The sequence below is a fragment of the Simochromis diagramma genome, unplaced genomic scaffold (genome assembly GCF_900408965.1).
Source record: "Simochromis diagramma unplaced genomic scaffold, fSimDia1.1 OVJJ01000501.1, whole genome shotgun sequence".
Classification (NCBI taxonomy): domain Eukaryota; kingdom Metazoa; phylum Chordata; class Actinopteri; order Cichliformes; family Cichlidae; genus Simochromis; species Simochromis diagramma.
Window position 1 is genome coordinate 4,908,458 of NW_024387320.1, and position 22,883 is coordinate 4,931,340.

Below are 22,883 nucleotides of genomic sequence, written 5' to 3' on the forward strand. Positions count from 1 at the left end.
GTGTGTGTGTGTGCATTTATGTGTGTGTGGTCACACATTCATGCACACGCAACTCCGCTTAGGGTTACGCCAGTTCACCGTGCAGTAATTATGTCTGCCACTTAGGGGCAGCATCTACATAACCTTAACCCTAACCTGCCCTCCGACACCTCACCCTGCTGGGCGGAGAGGCAACACCAAACAAGGAGGAGGGAGGAGGGCGGAGGGAGTGCGAGGGATTGCTGCTGCTAGTTTTTCCTACTATGCATTAGTCATATTGTTTCAATAGCACCTGGTTAGGGAGAAGTAAGGCTTTATAGTCTTCCTGGTGAACAATGCATCATGAGCAGTCAATGAACCAGGTAAAAAGACGTGGCAAAAACCTGTTTAACGATCCACTTTCTAGTACCAGGATTTTCAAGAAATCTACTTTTGTTCAGCTTTTCCAAACTCTGTGGCTCACAAGAGATGAGAAAATTGTTAAAAATCAAAGTAGCGGAGACAAGAGGCTTTTAATTTTCAAGTGCAGGTCAAGCATCTTAGATTTCCATCATGCAACCAGCTATTTCATAAACCCTTCCTGCCTACAGCCTTTATTTAATTTCTGTAATATTTCGTGTGTTGTGGCAACACTATGAGAAGCTTGCAGAACTGACTGTCCTCCCATTTAAACAGTGGCTCCATTGTGTAGTGGTTTACACATTTAAATAAAGTTATGTCTCCAGTCACGTTGAGTCCTGCCGCGATCGGAAAAATTACTTTCGCGAGATAGTTCTGTTCACGCATAACCCAGCACTAATGTGTAAAATCAGTGAAGTGCCCCTTCAGACTAGGCTAGGTTAACCCTCTCCCCAATTAATTTTCCTTTTTTCTATTCCCCTTATTTCTCCTCCTCCTCATGTCGCACTTCTCAATCTGTCTTGATTTACACCTATCTCCTGCTCCGTTTAAAAATGAAGCTTAAACACACCTTTACGTGCATGCACACATTTATATACACATACACAAGAGCTCACACAGGAATAGATTTGAGAGGTCAAATTGCTCCCTGCTGTGTTTGACACCTACCCAGCGTGAAGGCAAGAGCTAATCCTACAGACACGCTAATCCTCACATTCTGTGTTTATACGTGTACATGTGCGTGTATGTGCTAAGAAATTTGATGGTCAGACCATTACCTTGCGCCTCTCTCGCTCTGGGTTGAAAGTTCCCAGCCATGACTGCATCTGTGCAGAAAAGACACAAAATAGGAAGAAAGAGGTCAGGGCAGCTAAAAAACAGGGGAAAAAAAGAAGAAAAATTTCAGTGATTTTACGATTTTAATCAGATGGGTTTTCCTAGTGAGGAGTGACATTGTGCTTAGAGGTCATTGCCTGCAGTGAGAAACCTGAACAAATATCACACTGACTACCACATCAATGCAAAATCCCACCACCTTCTCACACGCCTCAGCAAAATTACCCAATTCACAACCGAGCGCACAGCTTAGAGGCAGAAGGGAGCTCTTAAACAGCTCCCAGCATCTTGCAAAAAAAACCCTGATCAGCTTCAGTGCACACAATTTGACAGAGGAAGAAGAAAACAAGGCGGAGGGTAGGGGTGTGTGTGAGGGGGTTGCGTGGGGGAGAAAAAAAAAAAGAGAATTTTGTTTAGAAAAAAGTGTCGGGAAAAAAAGAAGTGGAGCAAACATGGCAGACACGAGGCCTTTGGAAAGAACGTGGGAATAGTTTTCGCTCTTCCTCTGCGTCCTCTCTCGGGGGAATGAATGGAAAATGTCAACAGGCAGGCGCAGGAACACACATGCACACAACCATGCACAGGACTGGGGATTGGCGATGGTGGGATAGGAGGGAGGGGGCTGTATGAAGCCAGAAGGTTTATGTAACCCAAGACATCAGAGACAAATCTCTGGAGGCCCTGTGCGAGCTTCATACGCATGAACAAAAAGGCAGCATGAACAACATGCACTAACAGCTCTTCTATTCTGCTATTTATTAACTCAATGTTGCCATGGTTTCTCGGTGCTGACGTGATTGTCATTGTAAATCTATGTGTGACCGTGGTGTTTGTGCAGTGCGGGGATAAAAAAAAAAAAAAAAAAAGGACAGCCGTTTGGTCATTAGATTCAACTTGTTTCCACAGCAGCCCTCTGCTGCCCAGCTGAGCACCGCTATCCATCAAAATCAACAAACGCTGATAATAAGTGGCAATATCATTAGGCTTTGGCCAGGTCTCCACATACCCGGCTTTCGTTGCAGTCTCTCTTAAGCCACGCTACTGAAAGGGAAGCGGTTATGCTAGTGGCGTGTTGAGGGGTGAGGGCTGGAAGGAAGGGAGTGGACATGTACAAATTGCATCTGTAAAACAAACACACTCCCAGAGCTCTCTGTGTGGCCCGAAATGACTCATTAGCCTTCAAATCCCTCCAGTTATTATGAACTCGCACAGCCACTCAGAATGTGTCCTGTTTCTTTTTTTTTTGTTTTGTTTTGTTTTTTTAAACAATCTGGGTGTAAAGGACTTGGAACCCCCTCCCTCGCCACGCCCATCTGTCTCGGGGAAATCGGAAGGTGGAAAAACTTCTCCGTCCAGCTAACATCCCACCTCTCCTCACTCAGCCTATTCGTCTCTATCCCTTTCTCCATAGCGTCGCCACCTACCCTGCTTTCAAAGCTTTTGAAATTCTTTCAAGTGAGACAGCCTGCAGCTGAAAAGAGATAAGGCTTGAGCTCTTCATAAATACGACAGAGAAAGCAAAACGGCAGAGTGAAAGGGGGAGACAGACATGGAGGGGGAAAGGAAAAGGGGGGGGAAGAGAAAATGAGCGGGAACACAGAGAAAGCGAGAGAGAGAGTGACAAATGAATGCAAAAAAGGGATTCAGAATAAGGAAGGTGGGAAACAGATATAGAGACAAGAGGTAGAGGGAGTGATAGCTGAATACTGTGAGCTGAATGAGTTATGAGATGCAGGTTGGAAACCAGCGACATTCATTCATTCTCTTTATCGCAGGCGTGATAAAGAGTGTAGTCTCTTTCCCGTTCCCTGCCTCTCAGCTACCTGCTGTCTGTCTCCGTTGTCGTCTTCCTGCAGCCTGGCTATCTGCAGAATCTCTCTCACTCCACCGTTCCCTGTGCAGCCCAAGCAATAAATGCTAACATTCAACAGCAACACAACGACTGTGAGTCTGATGAGGCTTTGGCCTCGTCCTCCCTTCACGTCAAAAACTCACGAGCATACTGTGGCAACGTAAGTCTACCGTCGCTGTTCCAGCGGCCGCAGTGTGGGGTGTCGTCAGATCAGGGGAATGGCAGCTATGCGAACTTTGTGGAATGCTGCCCCTGGGCTCCTACAACACCGAGCACGATGAAGAGCAACGCAAAACTACAAGCTACCATGGTGAGCACATCAACTAAGTGGTAAATGAACTTATCTGATTTCCTGCACAATTTAATGGATTGCAGTACAAAATATTGAATACAGTAAAAAATGCCCATCACACAAGAACTGAAAGTCCACAATTATATCAATTCAGACAGTTTATTTGCCCAAACATCAATTCCAATTAGCCAAAGTAGACAATTTAGAGTCACACAAAAATTAGAGAAGCATAAAATCCTCATATTCTAGTAGTTGGACCAAGTAAATGTTAGCATAATTAATAAATCAAAGCCATTATATTTTATGTTTTGTCCAAGCATCAGTTTAAAAACCAATTTAAAATGAATAAAAAAGCAGAAATTGGCACAATGTAGCAGCTGCACCAAGTGAAAGAAAGGTATTCTTGCTTGATAAATTACTTTAAGTATAGAACCAGGACGACATTTTATGACACCGTTACTCTAGTATGAAAAAAGTCCCCAGAAATGCATCTCGAAACACATTTCTCACTCAAAAAGTTAGATGAGATTATTCCTTGCTACCTTTAAACAATATTGCAAGCTTCTTGTAAACTGTATCTCAGCAGTTTTGACCTGTAGTCATTTCTCTTCCTTAAAGAGCTGCTTGACATTCAAACAGCCATTATTACCTTTTCCAAATGCACTGGAAGCGAAAATGAAAACGAAAGCAAACTATGAAATTATCACAATTGTTTAAATGTGTCTAGTTGTCTGAATTCATGTACTTTTGCTAAGTATATGCCACACATTCTCAAATCTCCACAAACCACATTTATCCTTTACATGACTTTTGATCAACAGGATAGGATCGTTTCATAGCGCATAGTGTTTTGGGGAATTTTATCTTATATCTGTACTTCAGTGAGAACATTTACACCCCCACCCCATCAGTACACCCACAGAGCAGTTCCACTAATGCCAGGTTTTAAAAGCTCACAGCGCCGTCACGTTCGGCTAAGTTGTCTTGAAATAGACGTATATTGAGTACTCACTCTCTTATTGGCCACGCAGATGATCCTGGCGTAGCAGAAGATCATCAGGAAGATGAGGCCAAAAAGAGGCACGTACCATCTGCAAAGCACAGGCGTAACAGATCAATAACAAAACTCCAAACGAGAAACATTATTAAAAGATCATTTTTGCTGTTTTGTCGGTGGAGGTTGTTTCTTTAGCCTCCTTGCTTCAGTTGTAGAAAGTTTGACATGAAATCACATGAACAATATCAAAAGTTATGATTACTGTGATATACTCTTATGTATTCTTAAGGAATTCACACCTTAGGAAAACACAAAAGCAAGCCACGTGTCCTGTTGCTAAAGGATTTAGTCCAGGCTTGAATAAAAGCTTATGTTTAGCTGGCGTGTCGCATAAAATCATTGCTCATGATCTGCCTACAGATACATTTTTTTCATTCTAGGCAGCGTTATCAATATGAGTGTATACACCAACTTACAAATTTATATAACATACATTTATGACATGACTATGTAAAAACATTATGATAAAGTAAACGACATCGCTTGGAGGAAAGAAGCTACAGCAAATGACCACCTCTGTGCTGCTTTCCTTAGCTTTACAGAGCTCTGCAGTTCAATTTTTAGCTGTTGGCCACCAGTTTTACTTGCAGCAGTGTTGCACTTTTGGAAAAAAATGTCTTGAAGTCCACTGCGTGCTACTTGCTCAGCACCAAAAGGAAATATAGTTAAAGACTTGCTGGTAAACACTTAAGAGCATTTACAAGCTGAGGAGGCAGCTATTTCTCTCAGAGGATGGGAAACGACCAAGAAAGAACAAATGGGCCGTGAATATACGACATGCATTCACCAAGCAGACAGGCACATTACTCTTATAATAATGTAGGCCCCTATAAGAAGGAATTTAAATAGGCAGTTGTTTGTTAAGAAGCTGATTATATCAACTTAACAGGTAAAAACTTAAGCTAAAAAAAAGAAATTAAAGGTTAGAGTTTATCAGTACTTTTTCCATAACCAGTTCAGGTGAGACTGTTTCGCTGGCTGACACTAGAAAGCATTATTCTAAACAGCTGATGCGTAAAGGGCACACAGTATGTACACAGTCACCAAAGACTGTAAAAAAACCTGACGAGGCAACTCTGGACCTCACTCCATATAGTTTTACATACTGAGTCAAGAGGTAGATGAAGAACAAAAGATCATTCCAGCAAAGTCACAATGCTGTAAATGCATGGCATTCCTATGGGACAAGGGTTGCAATTTATAAAGGGGAGGTGTGGGAGAATGATATGTCAGGTATTTCAGAGCGGATGAAAGCGAGCAAGACGAGCAGGGGAAATGAAGGTGATTACTTTTGGTGGAATGGCAGTCTTATGTTATGCAACCTCTTGGGAGGGAAGCTCAGAGGAGTTTCAACCTCTCCCTGTAATTGTGAAACAGGTCTTTGTCTCACTTTGATATACAGGTTCCTGGTCACAACTTGTCTTTTCAGTCTAGGTAACCCTGAGCAGTCACAACTGTTGTGTTTGTCACCTACCTCATATCTAAAGAAGTCTCAAGGGCAGACATGAAATATGACTGGCCAATCCCCCACCTGTGTCGTCCTATGCATGCAAATACAACTTTCAATACAACTTTCTGGCTTGCACCTGCACTTGACACAGGCAAAACATACTGGACAGTACTGAACAAGGCCACCAAGAGTAATTATAGCACTCATGATAAGACAAAATGGTTCAGCTGACTATTAAAATAAAGAGTCTGTCTCAGACCCTTAAATTTACAGACACACACTTATAAAATGGATGAATGTCCAACAGAGATCATCAAAGTCCCTGGCATAGGCAAATGCAGAATCCAAACATCCAATAATTCACCCATCCATGCATTTTCCTCTGCTTATCCAATTCAGTGTGGTGGAAAGGCTGGAGACAACCCCAGCTGAGAGGCAGGGTACACCCTGGACAGGCTAGCAATTTATCCCAGTTCTAACACATAGATACAGATGACCATTCACACTCACAATGACACCTATGGGCAATTTAGAATCACAAATTAACCTAATGTGTATGTTTTTGCACTGTGGGAGGAAGCCAGATTACTCAGACAGAACTCACGCAGACACTGGACGAACATGCCAACTCCAAACCGAAACACTGACTCGTCTGTCTATTTTGTGCTCACCCATGGTTGTCCTCCATGCCCGAGGACTGAAAGAAACTCACTGAGCATTATTAAATTAAACTTTTTATTGGAGGAGGAATCCGATACAGTAGGCGTTTGTTTCAATGCAGGAAACAGGCTGAGGGAAAGGCTCCTTTATGTGCCTTTATGTCTTGTAGGGAACATCGGCAGACAAAGGATACTGCCTGTCTTTGAAAGCTGGTATGACTGCATCTGCATGTGTGCATCTGTGCAGGTTCAATAACGGCATGGGACACTGATGAAAGCGTTTCAGGGGGAGACCTGTGCGAGCGTCACCCCGGTGTGATTTAATAACCCGCTCTCCGGAATAAACAGCGTCCAATTACGCCAGCGCACGTCCTGTTAATGATGGAAAGACGAGCTTGGGGGGTGGGTGGGTTGGTGGAGAGGGGAAAAGGAGGGATGGCCTTTTTAACGATAGTGTGGGGGGCTGTGAGGAGGAGAGAATGACGGGCGGCAGCTACAAAGTGCTCTAATTAGCATGATAATGATCTGCCATTAGAGTCCGCTGTGCTCTACAGCTGAGCACTACCCGGAGAGAGAGAGTCAGAGCAGGAGGGAGACGGCGAGAGACAGAGAAAGAAGTAAAAGCAGAGGGAGAGAAGATTCAGAGTGGGCAGAGGATGATAAAAGTGATGAGATGAATAGAGAAGAGGATGCAAAGGTGGATAGATGACTGCGGATTGCGGCTCAGGACCAGAAAGAGCAGAAATAAGAAAGAAGCTCTGGGTGATTAAAAGGGAAGCAGAGGGATAAGGTCGCAGTGAGAATGAAAGGAACAGCAGAAATTCGTTGCACCCGATAGATCGACTAGGGAAAGATGGATAGAAATACGGATAACCACAGTGGGGTTTTCAGAGGACAACAGTGAGCAAGAGTGGATTGCCTGAAAGTGGCAGAAAGAAAGATCATCGCAGATGTGCACAAATTCAATCACTCGGCCTTAGCCTGGCCTTCCCTCCAGTACGGCTCTGAAGTGAAGAATGAGGCTCGGTTGAAAGAAGTCTTAATTGAAGTGCCTGCTAGAAGACGAGAGCATGGTAGAGACCCGTCTATGCAGGTTAATGATCAACTGCAGCCGTCAGCTTTGACCCGGGAGATCCTAGCACACAGTGAAAGATCACGATCAACCACTTACGCAAGAAAGGATGGCCTGACAGACAGAAAGAGAGGTGGAGACTTAGAAGCAGGGAAGGAGGAGAAGTGTGTTCAGGGTGAAGGTCGGGTCTCACTTGATGCACTAATGGAAAAGCCATAAGGTATCTACAGCCTAGCTAGAGGTGCTTTGACTTAAAGGCAACCCAAGCGTGCAGCGTCATTGGGTGAACACAACAGAAATGGACAGCAAACTGAATTCAAATGGAGCCTCATATTTACCCACTGATCATCAAATTAACATCGCTCTGTCCCACCTGGACCTTTACATACTTGAAGTAAGCATAAGATCTACGTGTGAGTGCTAAAATTGTTGTTATTTAAAACCACAAATGGTAGCCTCATGTTAGAACTGAAGTAAAGAGCCAGGAGATCAATCAGTCAGGAGATCTATGGGTATGGGTCAAATCCCGGACAAGCCCCCACTTATGTTACATCCGAACTCATAGACTGCAATATAAAACAGACAGTGACAGCACTTTATAATAATAGGAGATTTACTGAAATTACTACATAGGCTAGGTTCAAATTTAGGGGCATGTCTAATAAAAACATAACTGGAAACACATGATGACCAAAAGCAAAGAAATGAGGTGTCCAGTCCAAGCTAACTCTTAGTGCCCTTATGCACACTTTCTCAGGTGTGGACAAAATGGTAAGTAAACATGGGAAGCATAAAAAAAAGTCTTGCATTGCCGCTGTGAAGAACGTCAGTGCTGCAAAAGAATATAACAATGATCACAGGTATAAAAATGCATTTTGTAAGAAAATCTGCACGCATTTTTGCGTATTTAAATCTGAACCAAAGTACTGATCAGATCCACAGACTTCTGTAACATCTGTAAAGCAATGCAGCTAAAACAACCACATAACCATTAACTTCCACTTGCAAAGTTATTTTCACTGTTATTTCTCAGCCTTATGCTTGAGTGGGGCCCGTGGCACACACCGATGGGGGACCTCTAAGAGCGTTGACTCAGCTAAGCTCGAGTGCTTCCAATTGCTGACTCAAGCCCTGAAACTCTGCACCTTCATCACACAGCCCTGTCCTCCGCTTTGCTTTCTCCTTCCTTTTTCATTCCCTTTCGCACACCCCCTCCTCCATCAAACCTTCCCTGCCTCCTCTGTTCTGCCCGCGCGCTTCGCTGAACTCTGATGAAGACACACTACAGGGCGTGGGCAGACATGAGGACAATCTATTTCTCTGACTCCCTTCTCCTTCCCGTCCTGCAATGCCGATCCTCTTTCCTTCTCGTGCTGAATAATTCCCTGTCTCCGTCCAACTAGACTCTGTATGTTACCCCTCCCGCCTTTTCCACTTTTCACCTTTAATGCTACAGCCTCTGCCCCCCACAAGGTGTCGGCAGGCTGTGTGTGTGTTTGAGTGCATGTGTTTTTGTCCGTTGACGGGTGCTGCCTTGGCCTCTAATCTCTCGTCTGGTTTGATGTAATTAAGGCTAATGAAGATTCCCTGATCCTCTGAGCGGCTCGTCCCCCTGGGCCACGACAGCGTGGAAAACTAGAAAGAGCCGGGGAGCAGAGGAGCACTGATAAAAGAGACATGGGCTCGTTTAGCACAGCTGATAGCTATGTGTTGTTCTCTATATATGTGTGCGTGTGTGTATTTGTCTGAGTGAGTCTGCCTCTGTGTGTGTGTATACGTTTGTGTGCTTATTTGTTTAAAAAGATTGATTCCCTGCTGATGCTGCGAGCAGCAACGCGATTACCTTGGCTCATAGCAAAGTGTTGTTGTGTGTATGTGTGTGTGTGTGTGTTTACGTGTCTGCACCGGCAGATTGGCAGAGCCCTTGCAGACTTAGGGCCAGTTGCAGAAAGCAGTAGACAGGCATAATCCTTCATAGCCGTCCTAAACACTTAAATACACAGTGTAGCAACTCCCCTAAATCTGACAAGGCAGAGGCAGACACAGGAACATCCACACACGCACGCACACACACACACACACACACACACACACACACACACACACACACACACACACACACACACACTTCTTGGCCTTGCACCAAGGGGGAAAAAACCCTGCAGGCTCCCCTGACATGCAACCCTTCACATTTCCCCGCAGAGACAGCCCTTCTCCTCCCTCCTCCTCCCCATCTCCCCCAGTGGGGGAAGCTTTGATGGCGGTGCTGAAAGGGTCTACTTACATCCCAAATCTCCAGGCTACGTGATCGTCTGTGATCCAGCTGGGGGAAGAGAGAGAGAGAGAGAGAGAGAGAGAGAGAGCGATGAGGGGGTTACAAAGGAAAAGGGAGAGCGTGAGCGGAAGAGAGACTTGTGTGACTGCAGAGGGGAGAAGCTGTGCAGCTGTAGCTATTAATAAGCCGAGAGTGGAAAGAGAGAGCCGAGCCCGGAGATTAAGGCTCTGTCCCAATTCTCATTCCACCGCCTCCTCTCCTTGGCCTCTTCCACTTTTCCTCACCCCCTTTAACAACCCTCCAAACAAATAATGCCTTTCCCATTTACCACAAGAACCGGAGAGCACGAGGAGGTGTTGCACTGTGATCAGATGTGCTGATAATTGCCAATTTTAAGCACATAAACTCCTATAATGGTTGAAGCAAATCTAGAGTTGGAATGAGGCCAGTGCTGTGGCCTCCCTTGAAAGAAAAGACATTTAATGGAAAATACACGGTCACTAGCTGACAAAACACAAAAACTACACTCTAGCTGGGGCGTACTCACCACCAGGCTCCTGCGGGGCCATAGTAACCCTTGAACAGCGGCAGCGAGGCCATGACCAAAGGTACCCCCCACGCCATCAGATGGTAAAACCTGATAAAAGGAACACATTTATTTCATTATGAGCACAGAGGGTTCGGCAGGTTTTTCCCTGGAAAAAAAAAAGCTTATAAATAAATCAATTCTTTTCTTCTTCACTTCATCCCTTTGTTGGCACTCACACTAGGGTCATTTTTCAGGTCCAGACGAATGTCTATAACAGCCAGACAGCCAATTACTCATGGTAATATAAACCATAATTAGCTTAACTGTTGGGGAAAAGATGATTTTCAGTGGAAATCCCTGCATCAAAACCACAAGCAGGATGCAGATTCTCACTCAAGGGGATCCTAGTGGATGGACAATTTAAGTGTAACTGTGTACCTAAAATATGTTTGTGCACTATAAAAACAGTCTGCTTTCAAAGGGAGGAGGTTAAGGAGGCTGGAGAGCCTCATACAGGCTATCGATGAAAAATGATAACAGTGACGGTGACGGCCTTTTGAGCGTGTGTGTGCCAGACGAGGTGTGTGCGCCAGTGTCTTCGGCGTCTGTGTGGGAGTCGATACTTCATAGAGCGTACAGCGTCGCCTGGTCAATAGAGTGGAAGTCCTGCCCTGACTTGTTCCGAGTACGGTCAATCGAGCAGTGGTGACACAGCTGACACACGCTCAATCCCACTCCAGTTGTGTGACACACACACCCACACACACACACTTTATCACTCTATTTCACTGGGGCGCACTGTACGCTCCCCTCTCCCCGACCCTCTTGCTGATGGACAGCCCTGAGTGTGTGGGAGGAGCAGGAAGAAAGGAAAGGCTGCTGGTTTAAATAGAACAGAAAAGTAGGCGGGAGAGAGACATAGTAAATATATGGATCCAGACAGAGTTTGTCTTTAGATCGAACATGAGAAGGAAGTGTGTGAGAAAGATGAAAACAAGCAAGCAAGAGGCCAGAAAGAAAACAACAAAACAAAGAAAGACAAGGCGGGAGGATACAAACGGTGAAATCGGTGCTGCCAGTGTATGGCATGACAACTGGTGCATATGTGGGGGGGCTTGTCAGGAAATCAATGCTGAGAGCTCACAGAGCCCTCACTCCCCACCCCCTCCCAAACACACATGCACCAGCATGCACGCTGCAACACACGCATCACACACTTGCAGTGCTTTGAGAGGGAGATGACGAGGTCCGGAGCTGCGCTCAACATGGGCTTAATGAGGCACAGCAGGACTGCTATGCGTGCCGCATTTCACACACCTGCATACACACCCACACGTGTGCAGACGCACACACGCACGAGCTCATATAGAAATCTCTCTCGAGGCTCAATCTCATTTCTCACTGCCTCACACCACTCCTCTACCGCCCCCACCCCTTTAGCTTCTATCGCCCAGCACATTCGGTTTGCGCGAATTCTTACTTCAAATCCTCATAAACATTCACACACACACACACACACACACACACGAGCGCGTGTGCACACTTCCTATCCTCTCTTGCATCCACTTCAATCATTCTTAGATCATCCGGCCTCCGTTCTCCATCTCCTCTAGCAGTTTGTTCATTCATAAACCATCGCGCTGTGTCGTCCCCGTGAATGTGAGTGCGAGAGCGAGAGGGTGGGAGGTTGGGTTAGGGGGCTGAGACGTAATTGCGTATGCATGCAAAGCCACATACTGCCTCCTAAACACATGCAGCTTCTCTCCGCAGAGTCAACACACGAGAGCCCCACTGACACGCCGTCTTTGCTTCGCTCTTACTATTAAAGCGCTGTGTTTTTCCCCCTCTTCACATCATGTGCGACCAGCCGCAAATATACAGATATATCCTCCTCCCACTTTGCTCCCCCAGGACTTATAAGAGGTATGCAGCAGATAAGGCTCTGAAGCAAGCTCATTTTGGCCTCCAAGTTTGCCCCTTGCCAGCACCCATAAAACCGTCACCTTTTGAGTTATACCACCATTATATTGTCTGGCGTATTGCTAATCAATGCAGGAAAACTCCCATGGGGGTGGTGGTGGGTGGCGTACACATCTTAATGGCCCACCCTCTCGCACACAAGGGTGGGACTTTTTTTTCTGGACCACCAAGACAATTCAACAGGATACGCCCATTAACAATTTGGCTTGACGTAGCACGCATAGTTGCGTCTTTTTCCCCCCCTTCAGATTGTGCATTTCTCTCACAAAGCTTTCATTAGGCATTAAAAATGCAAAAATATTACACACGCACACACACATAGGCAAATTCACACTTGCGCCATGGAAAGTGCTCATGGGAGTTTGAGCGACAGCAACATAGAGACATAGAGCCACAAAGCGTGAAGATGGGTATGCGCGCCCACACACACACACAGACACACACACACACTAGAACGCACTTAACGGCTGACACTCACTCCCTTTTCAATTAGAGTGTCGGCTGGCTGGAACATAAAAGGAGGAGGAGGAGGGGTCTGTCAATGCTCTGTGGGGAGACACATGCTCTGGCAGACCAAACATGCATATGGACATACAAGACACACGCGAAGGAGGAAGAGCCCAAAACAAGACACAAATAAACATTCAAATGTGGACACAGAGAGAAAGAAAAAAACTGTTCATGCACACGAGGGATAAACGGATTATGTTAAATTTAAATAATTGATCAAATTATTAATAACTGGCAAGATTAGAAAAAAATACAATCAGTGACATCTTTGATAAGTGATAAACAAGTGATTGCATCCTCTCCAATATGAGGAATTGTCGTTGCTCTCTTGAAACACTACAATTTGAATACATTTACATTTTGTGAAGCAGGTTAGAAAAAAGGACATTTAAAGACACAACAAACCAAACGATAAATCAAAAGAAGTTATACAAATAAAATTTTAAAAAAAGATCCTTAAGTAGTTCCCTACTTACATTTCATATCTGTTGGTGCTTATTTCTCTGACCAGGTTGAGGTAGAGGTTTAGTGTGATGAGGCAAACCCAAGCCAAGGCACTCCAGTCTACAGACACACGCACACACAGAAAAACACCAAGGTCAAATTACAACACAGCTCGCTGCCACACAGCATGCACCTGCAAACGTGTGTCCAAACATACACCTATGTATGAAAGAGAGTGAGTGTGTGTGTGTGTGTGTGTGCGCGCGCGTGTGTGCATGTGTTCCACTTTTTGATAAATGAAGGCCCATTCAGCAGTAATATGAGGGAAACCTGTAGCTTAGGGTGATGGATGAGAGGTAGGAGCTCAAAGAGAGATAATGATGAACTGTAGAAAAGCAGAAGGGAGATAAGACTAGAGAGGGAGGGAGAAAAAAAGAGCAGTAAAGTGAGGGGCAGGGTAATCAGGGGTGGAGGTGGCGGAGTGGACTACGGCGAGTGTTAAAACAATGAAAAGAAGATATAAAGAAAGGAGAAGGAAGGCACAGTCAGCAGCACGGGAAAATGGGTGTACACAGAGACGAGGAAGAGTCTAGAAGGACAGCTTCGCATTTACACAAATATATTTTCCACTACGCATGCTCCCCTTATATTTAGGGAACCTTTGGGATTGCTGTGCGATTGCCAAGAAAGAAGAAGAATGGCTGTTTATGTCATTATTTTAATAAATTACTGTCACTGCAATAGCTAATGCATTTTACATAAGCAGAAGGCAGCCAAAGGTTTTCTCGAGCTGGACAACATACAGCTCGGCTTCACCTCCTGTCCCGCTGCTGCCCCTGATACCGCCTTCCTCTATTTCAAACACATTTCATAAAATTTTATTGGTGGGAGTTAAAAGCGGAGCTGTGCTCTGCGGCTCCCGCCAGACTCGACGCTGTGCTACAGAACAAAGTGCCGGTTCAGCTGGTGTTTATGTGCGCCCGTTTGTCCTCAGCGCGAGGATCCTCATGATAAACCAAGGTGACACACACCAACCCTGCAGCACTAACTCACCGCCCATTACCCTGCATCAATCTGAGTGTGTGTTTGCGCGCGCGTGTGTGTTCGTGTAGGTGAGTGTCTGCCAGCGAGACCAATAAAACGAGCCTGGTGTAGCGTCGTATTAACAGCCAGTCCTAACTAAGAATCTTTAAACTAATCAACGCTAATTGCAACAAATGCAAGCAAAGCAAATACACCCGAGAATCCTGAAGCAAATGAACACTAAGAACCTTGAGGTGTGCCCGGTTGTCACAAATGAAATCAGAAGTCCTGTATTGTCATTGGCGGAGAATCGTCTCCTCATACACTTCTTAATGTACCGCCCTCTGGTTTGAAGGAGGTACACTAAAAAGGTAGCAACAGGCCAATGACTACAAAACACAGTCACAAATATTACACACCCATACTTGGCACATATTTGTGTGTGAATACTTGTAAAAGCTGAGCCGGCCTAACCACTTTGTTAGCAACAATGATCATTGCCTTTTTTGGAGAACTCAGGGTAGGACGCGCTGGGTGGAAATTAACGGAATTTTATCTGGCTATCTATGACACAGTCCCTGAATTAATTTTAAATCCATTGCATAAAACAGAATAACCACAATCACAATGCCAAATGCAACAAAAGCACATATCCATTCATATTATGACTGAGAAAAAACAGACTGATTACCAACATATGAGTAAGCATCTCTAAGTAATGAATATTTCTGATTTAAGGATCTATTTTAATACAGAAAAGCAGGGTTGTAGCAGTTATTTGATCAACAGTGGAAAGCTCACTTGAATGCACAAACAACTCCCCTTATATTTATATATCAGGAGATTATCTGATGTCTTTGCTTGATGTCTATTGTTACACATGCTTGTCATGCAAACTGCACCAATAAACACTCAATTAAACTGTTCTTACCAAAATACGTTAGCCACCAGGCTTGGAAATCACAAAGTGATCCATCTGGTTGGGACTCACCCTGGGCAGAGAAAGAAAAGCAGCACGGTTTTACATTTTTACAACCGCTGAAAACAAAAAAAGACTGCGTGTGTGTTTAGTGGAAGACACAAGAGTAACTCACCATGACATATGCTACACTGTCAAAGGCGGCGGCTACAGTCAGGCTAAGAATCATCTTCTGTACAGTGGAAATTTAAAAAAAGACAAAGGATTATTCTCTAAGAAAACATCCAAGGTGGAAAAAAAAGACTGCGTATTTATATTCACTTAGAGAGAAGGGGCAAATTATTGTTCGAATGATCACTGATGTAACTGACAGACTGGGATCCCTGGTGACAACTCAGTGAAAATATCAGATACGAGAGAGTCTCCGTATTTCCACTCGCTTTAGAGCAAAATCATTGTATTTTATATGAAATGAATCAATAATCTGTACGCTGCAGAATTTCCGGAGGGAAGGTTGTGCTCGCCAGATGTTAGTTAAATTCTGCCTGTAAAGGTGGTAACGCAGTGTGGAAGTGGCTGCACACAAAAAGACAAATGAACAAACAAACACAAACACACACACACAGAGTATTTTATCAATTTGCGTCCCACAGTGACCCGGCCAAGGCTACAGAGCAGGAGGAGGGGTGGGGAGGATGGGGGTGAACAGAGAGAGGTGGAGACAAGAAAAGAGCGCAGGAGGGCCTTGAGAGCACTAAAGACTATTGACTGACAGATAACCTTTGAAAGTGGATGGACTAAAGGAGAAGGTTTATGTGGCATAAGAGGAGCAGAGGAGGAGGATGAGGAGGAGGAGGAAGAGCATTAGGGATGTGAGGTCACTCCCTGCAACCTGCTCCAGAGGTAATAGGATCCATCAGAGCCCAACACTAAGCTGTCATTTACTTCAGATTAAGAGGATAATATGCACTGCTTCTAAACCTGACATTCCTGCTGGACCGGCTTTAAAAAACACAAAAAATTCCACATGGTCTCAAAAACACAAAACAGAAAGAGCAGCATACTGCAGAAAAACTCCCTTTGACTCGACGAATGAAAAAGTGGAGAAAAAGCTAGCCAACATTTTTATATATATTTAAACTTCTTCATTTGGAGAGAGAAAAAACAAATAAAGAAAAAAAAAACCAAGACGGCAACCACTATCGCAGAATGACCATTAAGTCAATTAACTCCACATTTCATTAATCTGGTGCATTTTAATTGGATTCAATTATGCCAAGATTTGCCATGGCTAATTAAACATCTTTCTGCTGGCAATGAAGCAAACAGGAAAAGAAGTGTCAAACACATACTGAACACCGTAGGTACAAATTTACCTGCGCCAAAGAGTGATACCTGCGAAGCAGCCAGATTACAAACAGCATGAAAACGCTGAGGAGAGAGAAGAAAAACATCAGTGAGATTGGCTAATTACAAGGGCACCGGTTTGAGCATTACAGACCAATTACTGCTCTATACATCATCACAACTCCAGCACGTAACCCTGCGGGCTCTCTTGTACTCTTAACTGCTAATACTGTTTAGCTTGTAGTAAGATCACTAAGCATGAAAGCTTGTTTAGGCTGAAATTAATAAAAACTAAACCGCTACGGCTTGCTTAGAGTCGTGTGGAGGGCCTAATCCGTGTCAACAAAGGACCACCTGGGTTAAATGTTGTAAAGTCAAAGCAGTATCAATGCTAGAGTCCAATATATGAACTGCTAACTAAAATAATTGTCCACTTAAACTCTTAATGCTATCAGCCTGGGGGTTCAGAAAATTTGATATAAATTATTTAGTTTCATTACTATTTTCAACTATTTTTTTTCTACCTACATAAGCAACCTCAAGGCTCACTGGAAGCTTTACATGGACAGTGTTCATTATTGGTATTATTCCTATAAAAGGTGACTGAATTTTTTGCTGTTATAATGTCATCCACCCCAACACAACCCACATCATCTCCAAAAATGAATGCAAAAAAGATCATCAAGCACTCTTAATTATATTCTATAAATGTTATATGACTAATTCTAATTAGCAGCTTAGCCAAATATGTAATACTGTGGAAAGGCCACTGACCTATTAAGCAAATTATCACCAACATCAAATACCACTAACACCTACATACTGTGTTGGAAAATATCACTGACTGTACTACATAATGCACTGATGGCCACTTGATTACCTTAATTTATCCATTCATGGATGAGTAAGTAATACTCTTAAAGAAATGTCAAGCAAACAGGATGCAGAAGGGTGATTTTTGGGTTTGATCTACAAGTTTGCTAAGTCTGAGAACACAAGCACTGCAATTTCATTTTCATTGTCAAAGTAGCTCAAAATACTGCAGTCATCCCTCGTGTTATGGATTCTGCCCCATGTGTTGCCTGTTTTGTTTTCTTTTTCTTTTTTGTTTTCAATTTTCATCAAGTCATCAAGTCCTTCTTCAACTCTGTGGCTCTGGTTAAAAGCACAAATTTTAGATCAGTGTGAGCAGTGCAAATGCGATGCATACATCATCCTTTTGTCATCCTTAATTTGAGAAACACCCTTCAACCATGTTTTGAGTATTGACATTGCATAATTTATCCATCAGAGGGCAGTCTGCAACTTCCTTGTCACACCTTTGGAACACCAAAAACAAAGCAACCAGCTGATCCATGCAAATCAGGCAGGGTGTAAACAAGTAAATAAGCAACGCATAAGAAATATTTTTTTTGTGTCTGAAAGAGAAAAATAAAATCAAATTTCTTTTTTATATTGCCAAACACCAATATTGGTAACAGTCTTCAAAATTCTCACATCACTCAGTCTGTATATCTTAAATACTTAGCAATGTAGAAAAAATCAACCCCTGAACACAAAGAATAATTTGAGGAAGATATAAGTCAAAATATATTCACCATCCTACTAACGAGAAGGTTCCTGTGGCTCGCTTTACTGTTAAAATCACCCCCTGCAAAACAAAAAAAATGAATCTATTAGTGTCCAGGTCACGTGCACTAATCATAAAAACAACATATAAACATCTTCAGCTGACTTATGCGTACTCCTTGTAGTGTACTCTGTATGATCTACTGGAAGCACTGGAAAGCACTAGAAGCACGTACAGCATCAGATGTACAAACGCTGTGCCTGATAAGCTCAGGCTACACGTCTGCCATTTGTTCTAGCATGTGTTCTCTGTGTTTGTGTACATAAATGCAAACATGCAAGCTTAAAAAAAAAAGAACAGGATTTGCATACACTTATGGCAACCTGGGCATCAAAACTGGAGGCACCTGACACATCTACAGTGTCCATGAACCTATTTTAATGCTCTATAAAGAAAGGGCTTCTGAGGAAGCTTTGGGAAATGAAACACAGACACAGCTAGAACCTGACACTCTACATTTTCTGCTAAAAGCTGTGTGCAACCTGAAACTGATCTCAGAAAGCGAAAGAATGATGAGAATGAATTATATGTGAGTCAGTCCTGTCAGTCTGGGTAGATGAACGAGCCAGCAGCAGAAGCCTTGCATACAAAACAGACAACGGCACGTCCGCACAATCCAACATGCAACATCGCTGCACTGGCCCTTTGCACACGTCCAACATGTGTGTTCTCGGAAGGGACACATCAACAATAACAAGGAGCTCCTTCGATCAGTCTGATAATCACTTCCGCAAAAAACAAATGCTGCGTCATATCCAGCCCTTTCAAAAAAAGATGGAAATTTACTGCAAAAAATTAAGTCTTCCTTTAATGCATAACTTAGAAGTTAAGGCTTTCAAAGGTTTTAAGATAGGAAAGATTTCATTTATTTAAAGGCATATTTTTCAAACATTCTTTTTTGTCTGTGTGGCCTTCCTGTTGTCTTCGTTTCATGTGAAGGACTTCCAATGTAGTACTGCAGGAATGTTAACAACACTCAGGGTACAAAAGCTCATAATTCCATTTTTTTATTTATTTTTTTTCTCCTCACATCATAGTTGTGAGTTGTACCTCTAAGTCTCATTCCTACCAAAAACTGACAAATTAATGAACCTTCAGTGAAAACAGCCTTATTTTAACATATATAGCTGTTTACTATGACTATGTAATTAAGGGTTAGGCACGGGGGCTGAGTCAGAAAAAAACCCCAACAAATCCCCACAATTAAGCAGCTGGAACAAGAAAGTATTTATTAATTTTCCTATTTGATTGTGTATAAACTATACTGTATTGCTAATTATATTTTTTAACTGATGAACCCATCAGTTAAATACTTAAAGATTTCAGCTCTAAAGGTAATCAACCACACACTGTGTTAAATCCACCAAATTCTTTGCAAAGCATCCGATGTAGCAGAATCCATTCAGAGGGTCGGTGTATATTTGTTGCCATATGTCTCCTTCCACTTATCTTGATCTGGTATTAAATGATGACTTGAATTATTGAGGAAAAAGGCTGTTTATTTTCAAAAAGCCGCAACCGGACTTGATTACTGCTAGACCTGCTCAATTGACAAATCAGTTAAATATAATTTATCTAACAAAGTGAAATAGGCTAAAAGATCTCAAAATACAACACAAGTAACAATCATGCCAGGTGGTGGCCGTGTGATGGTCAGGGGCTGCTTTGCTGCTTCAGATGTTGATGTAATCACAACTTCTGCTCTCTACCATAAAATCCTGAAGGAGAATGTCTGGCCCTGAAGGTCAAGTGCACTTAAGTTATGCAGCAGGACAATGAAGCATAAAACACACAAGCAAGTCCACCTATGAATGGCTGACAAAAAACAAAAATCAAAATCAAATTGCAATAGCCTAATTAAAGAATTAAAATTAAATCTGATTTCACATGACCTCAAATGGGCCGCTCATGCTTGAAAACCCTCCAATGTGTCTGAAAACAAAACATTTCCACAAACTGAAAGGCTCATTGTCAAGGTGTTGCTAAGCCAACAAAAACATGTGCATTAACATCTTTCCCACAATCTTTAATAATGAGAGGATAAAGTAAGAAATCGATGAATAAAAACTGTCCGAAAACTCAGATAGCTACCTTCTTCACTGAGGAACATCTGTATGTGGGTTAGTCAGCTATTTCCCCAGAAATTTCAGTTACCTTTGCATCATTACTGATCTGGGCGCCGCACAGGACAGCCCTACTGCAGCACACTTTATCAAGCGCAGCTGAGCTGCTGCAAGAACTGATGATAACCTGCAGCCTGATACTGCTGGCACACGAGACCCACACCTTCTCACACAAGCAAATTTAGTGTACCAGAAAAAGTACTGATTTTGTCTTTCCAATCTAATCTCCCAAGCTCATGTCAACTTTGGTTTAGGCAGAAAGCTGCGCCTGATAAATGTATTTATCAATGACCTTTTAAAGCGTGCACACTCCATACCACCTGTATGTCTAGTGCCTTATAGTATCCAGGTTTGGCACTTGAATTTGCAGAGAGGTGCTGATTGAACCCTCAAGCCGCTTTGGGTTTAGGGTGATTGTTTGCCATGTCTCTCTGTCTCTTTTTTTTGTTGTAAATATTAGCACAGGGCTGATAGATGCTGTTTTAACAGTTGCGCTTTCTGTCTATGTCATAAGGCAGTTCAACACCACTACAGCCCCAAAGCAGCAGAGGAATGACACAGAGTTTGAGCCGCCAGAGTGCAGGGTTTGGCCTTGGATTAGAGATAAGAGGAGCAGTTTCTATGTAGCCTACCATCAGACTTTCAATCCAGATTACGCAAAGAACAGAGGGCCAGCAACAGGAACAAAGATGTGAAGTGATATGGGGAAATTTGAGGAGGTTAAACACCAGCAGTATTCTTAATTAGCTTCAAAGGACTGGTGGCAGGCAGAGGAGATTCAGCAGTTCAGACAGATGATGCCCTTTGCCAACCCCCTGCTGAGGAAGAGACTGATCTTCCTGAAGCAACTGCTGTTGCCATAGTAAAAAAAACAAAAAAAACCCACAACTCTCTGACACATTTTGACACTATACAAACACCATAATATTCAAAGAGGTGGTGGGTTTTGTGAGGGCAATGAACAACAATCAGATATTCAGAATATAAAACTGGATCACTGACCGCAGATATGCTGCCAATATCTGCATAAAACTCTGTTACATTATTCTATCACTGCATAATTACTACTGATGTATTAACATGTTAGCACTACCTTCATGTTGTACAAACATTAACTGCTTCAAACAGACTGAGTAGTTTAATTTATAGGAGGATAAACAGCTGCTGCTAATAAATTAATATTGTGGAGTAAAAGCTACTGAGCCATTCTACAAGGACACTTCTGGTCCCACCCAGGAACTTGAAAATATTCCATGCACAAAATACTAAAACACGCATTTGCTGTGTAAACTACTCTTGCTCTCCAACAAAATGTAAAGTTAGCTTTATAAAGGGGTTCCAAAATATTATTTAAAATACAAAATAGCTCTTGAGAACCCCAAGAATGACCTGTTGTCTTGTCCCAACTTCTTGATGCCCAAACTGCATGTCAAGAGGTAAAATTAGTTATAAATACAATTTTTATGTGGCTTTCATTTCTTCATACATGTCTCTTATAACTGTTAAACAATTTTATTTGACACCAACCTATTTTAAAGAACAGTAATTATGCATGACCCCATGTGCAACCCCGCCACCAAAACCTATTTAGCGTTTAAAAGGAAGAGAATAAACAGTGATATGACACAACAAACAGAATGTGATATGATCGGATCATGTGCGAACACCACGGGTAAAACAAAGGTCAGTCAGTCTTTTGTGTTTCTGTCCTGATCAGATCGAGACTGTCGCTCTAATCAATGCAACTCCGTTACCAAAATAACCAAAACAAGACAAATTATTTTCAGTTTCCTTCCTTTGTTTAGGTAACTCCATTTAGCTGACATTCTTTCCTCAGAAAGCGCTAATTCTAGGTCTAGCACTACCATAAATCTAAAAAAAACAAAAACTCACTGCAAATAAATGTTAAAAATTCAGTATATTTAAACCTTGTTATATTATTTTAATTAATAACAATGGTTTATCTCAAATCTCAAAAGCGTTTAATCTATTGCCTCTTTATAGTTTGAATTATAAAATGTATTTGAACAAAGACTTGTGTATACATTGTGAAAATCTGAAAGAAAGAATAAAAGGTGTGACAATTTGAAAAGTTGCTTACATTAATATAAATTAAGCCTTGTCTGAATTTGCATTGAATTTGAATGAGTATTCAGCATAATGGTGACTATCTTTTACTTACATTAACTTGGTGGTCAGGATTATTTAATGAATATTTTTCAAAATCGACTTTTTCTAGTTTTGGTAAAGTAAACAAACTTTGTTTTAGTAAACAAGCAGCCCAATGATAGCACACATCATTTAGGCCTAAATGGTTCTCCACGAACGATCCAGCGCTTCCTCAGAAATCTATGAGTGGTGGCACTCATTTAAAAAAGAAAATTTAATTGAGTTGAATGAATTTAAATTCTAATTAACATCTAAAATTACTAAATTGGCTCACGTATCATTTTTATATAGACCAACATATGAACGTACTCTTTCCAAGCCTACGGCTTAGATATAA

The 22,883-nt window shown here is 42.5% G+C and overlaps 1 protein-coding gene across 4 annotated transcripts in view; it reads right to left on the minus strand.

Annotated features, from left to right (window-relative positions):
- si:dkey-100n23.5 (cyclic AMP receptor-like protein A) overlaps positions 1–22,883 on the minus strand; it is a 53,113-nt gene that overhangs the window by 29,616 nt on the left and 614 nt on the right. The window contains exons 2-10 of one of the 4 annotated variants that reach the window (XM_040005813.1): positions 18,223–18,275; positions 16,654–16,708; positions 15,453–15,509; positions 15,290–15,350; positions 13,368–13,455; positions 10,420–10,509; positions 9,882–9,920; positions 4,372–4,450; positions 1,158–1,205 (exon numbers count right to left, since the gene is read on the minus strand). In XM_040005813.1, the coding sequence (XP_039861747.1) occupies positions 1,158–1,205; positions 4,372–4,450; positions 9,882–9,920; positions 10,420–10,509; positions 13,368–13,455; positions 15,290–15,350; positions 15,453–15,509; positions 16,654–16,708; positions 18,223–18,275 (570 nt within the window). The remainder of the gene's footprint in view (positions 1–1,157; positions 1,206–4,371; positions 4,451–9,881; positions 9,921–10,419; positions 10,510–13,367; positions 13,456–15,289; positions 15,351–15,452; positions 15,510–16,653; positions 16,709–18,222; positions 18,276–22,883) is intronic. The other 3 variants (XM_040005816.1, XM_040005815.1, XM_040005814.1) reach the window with 3 other exon arrangements.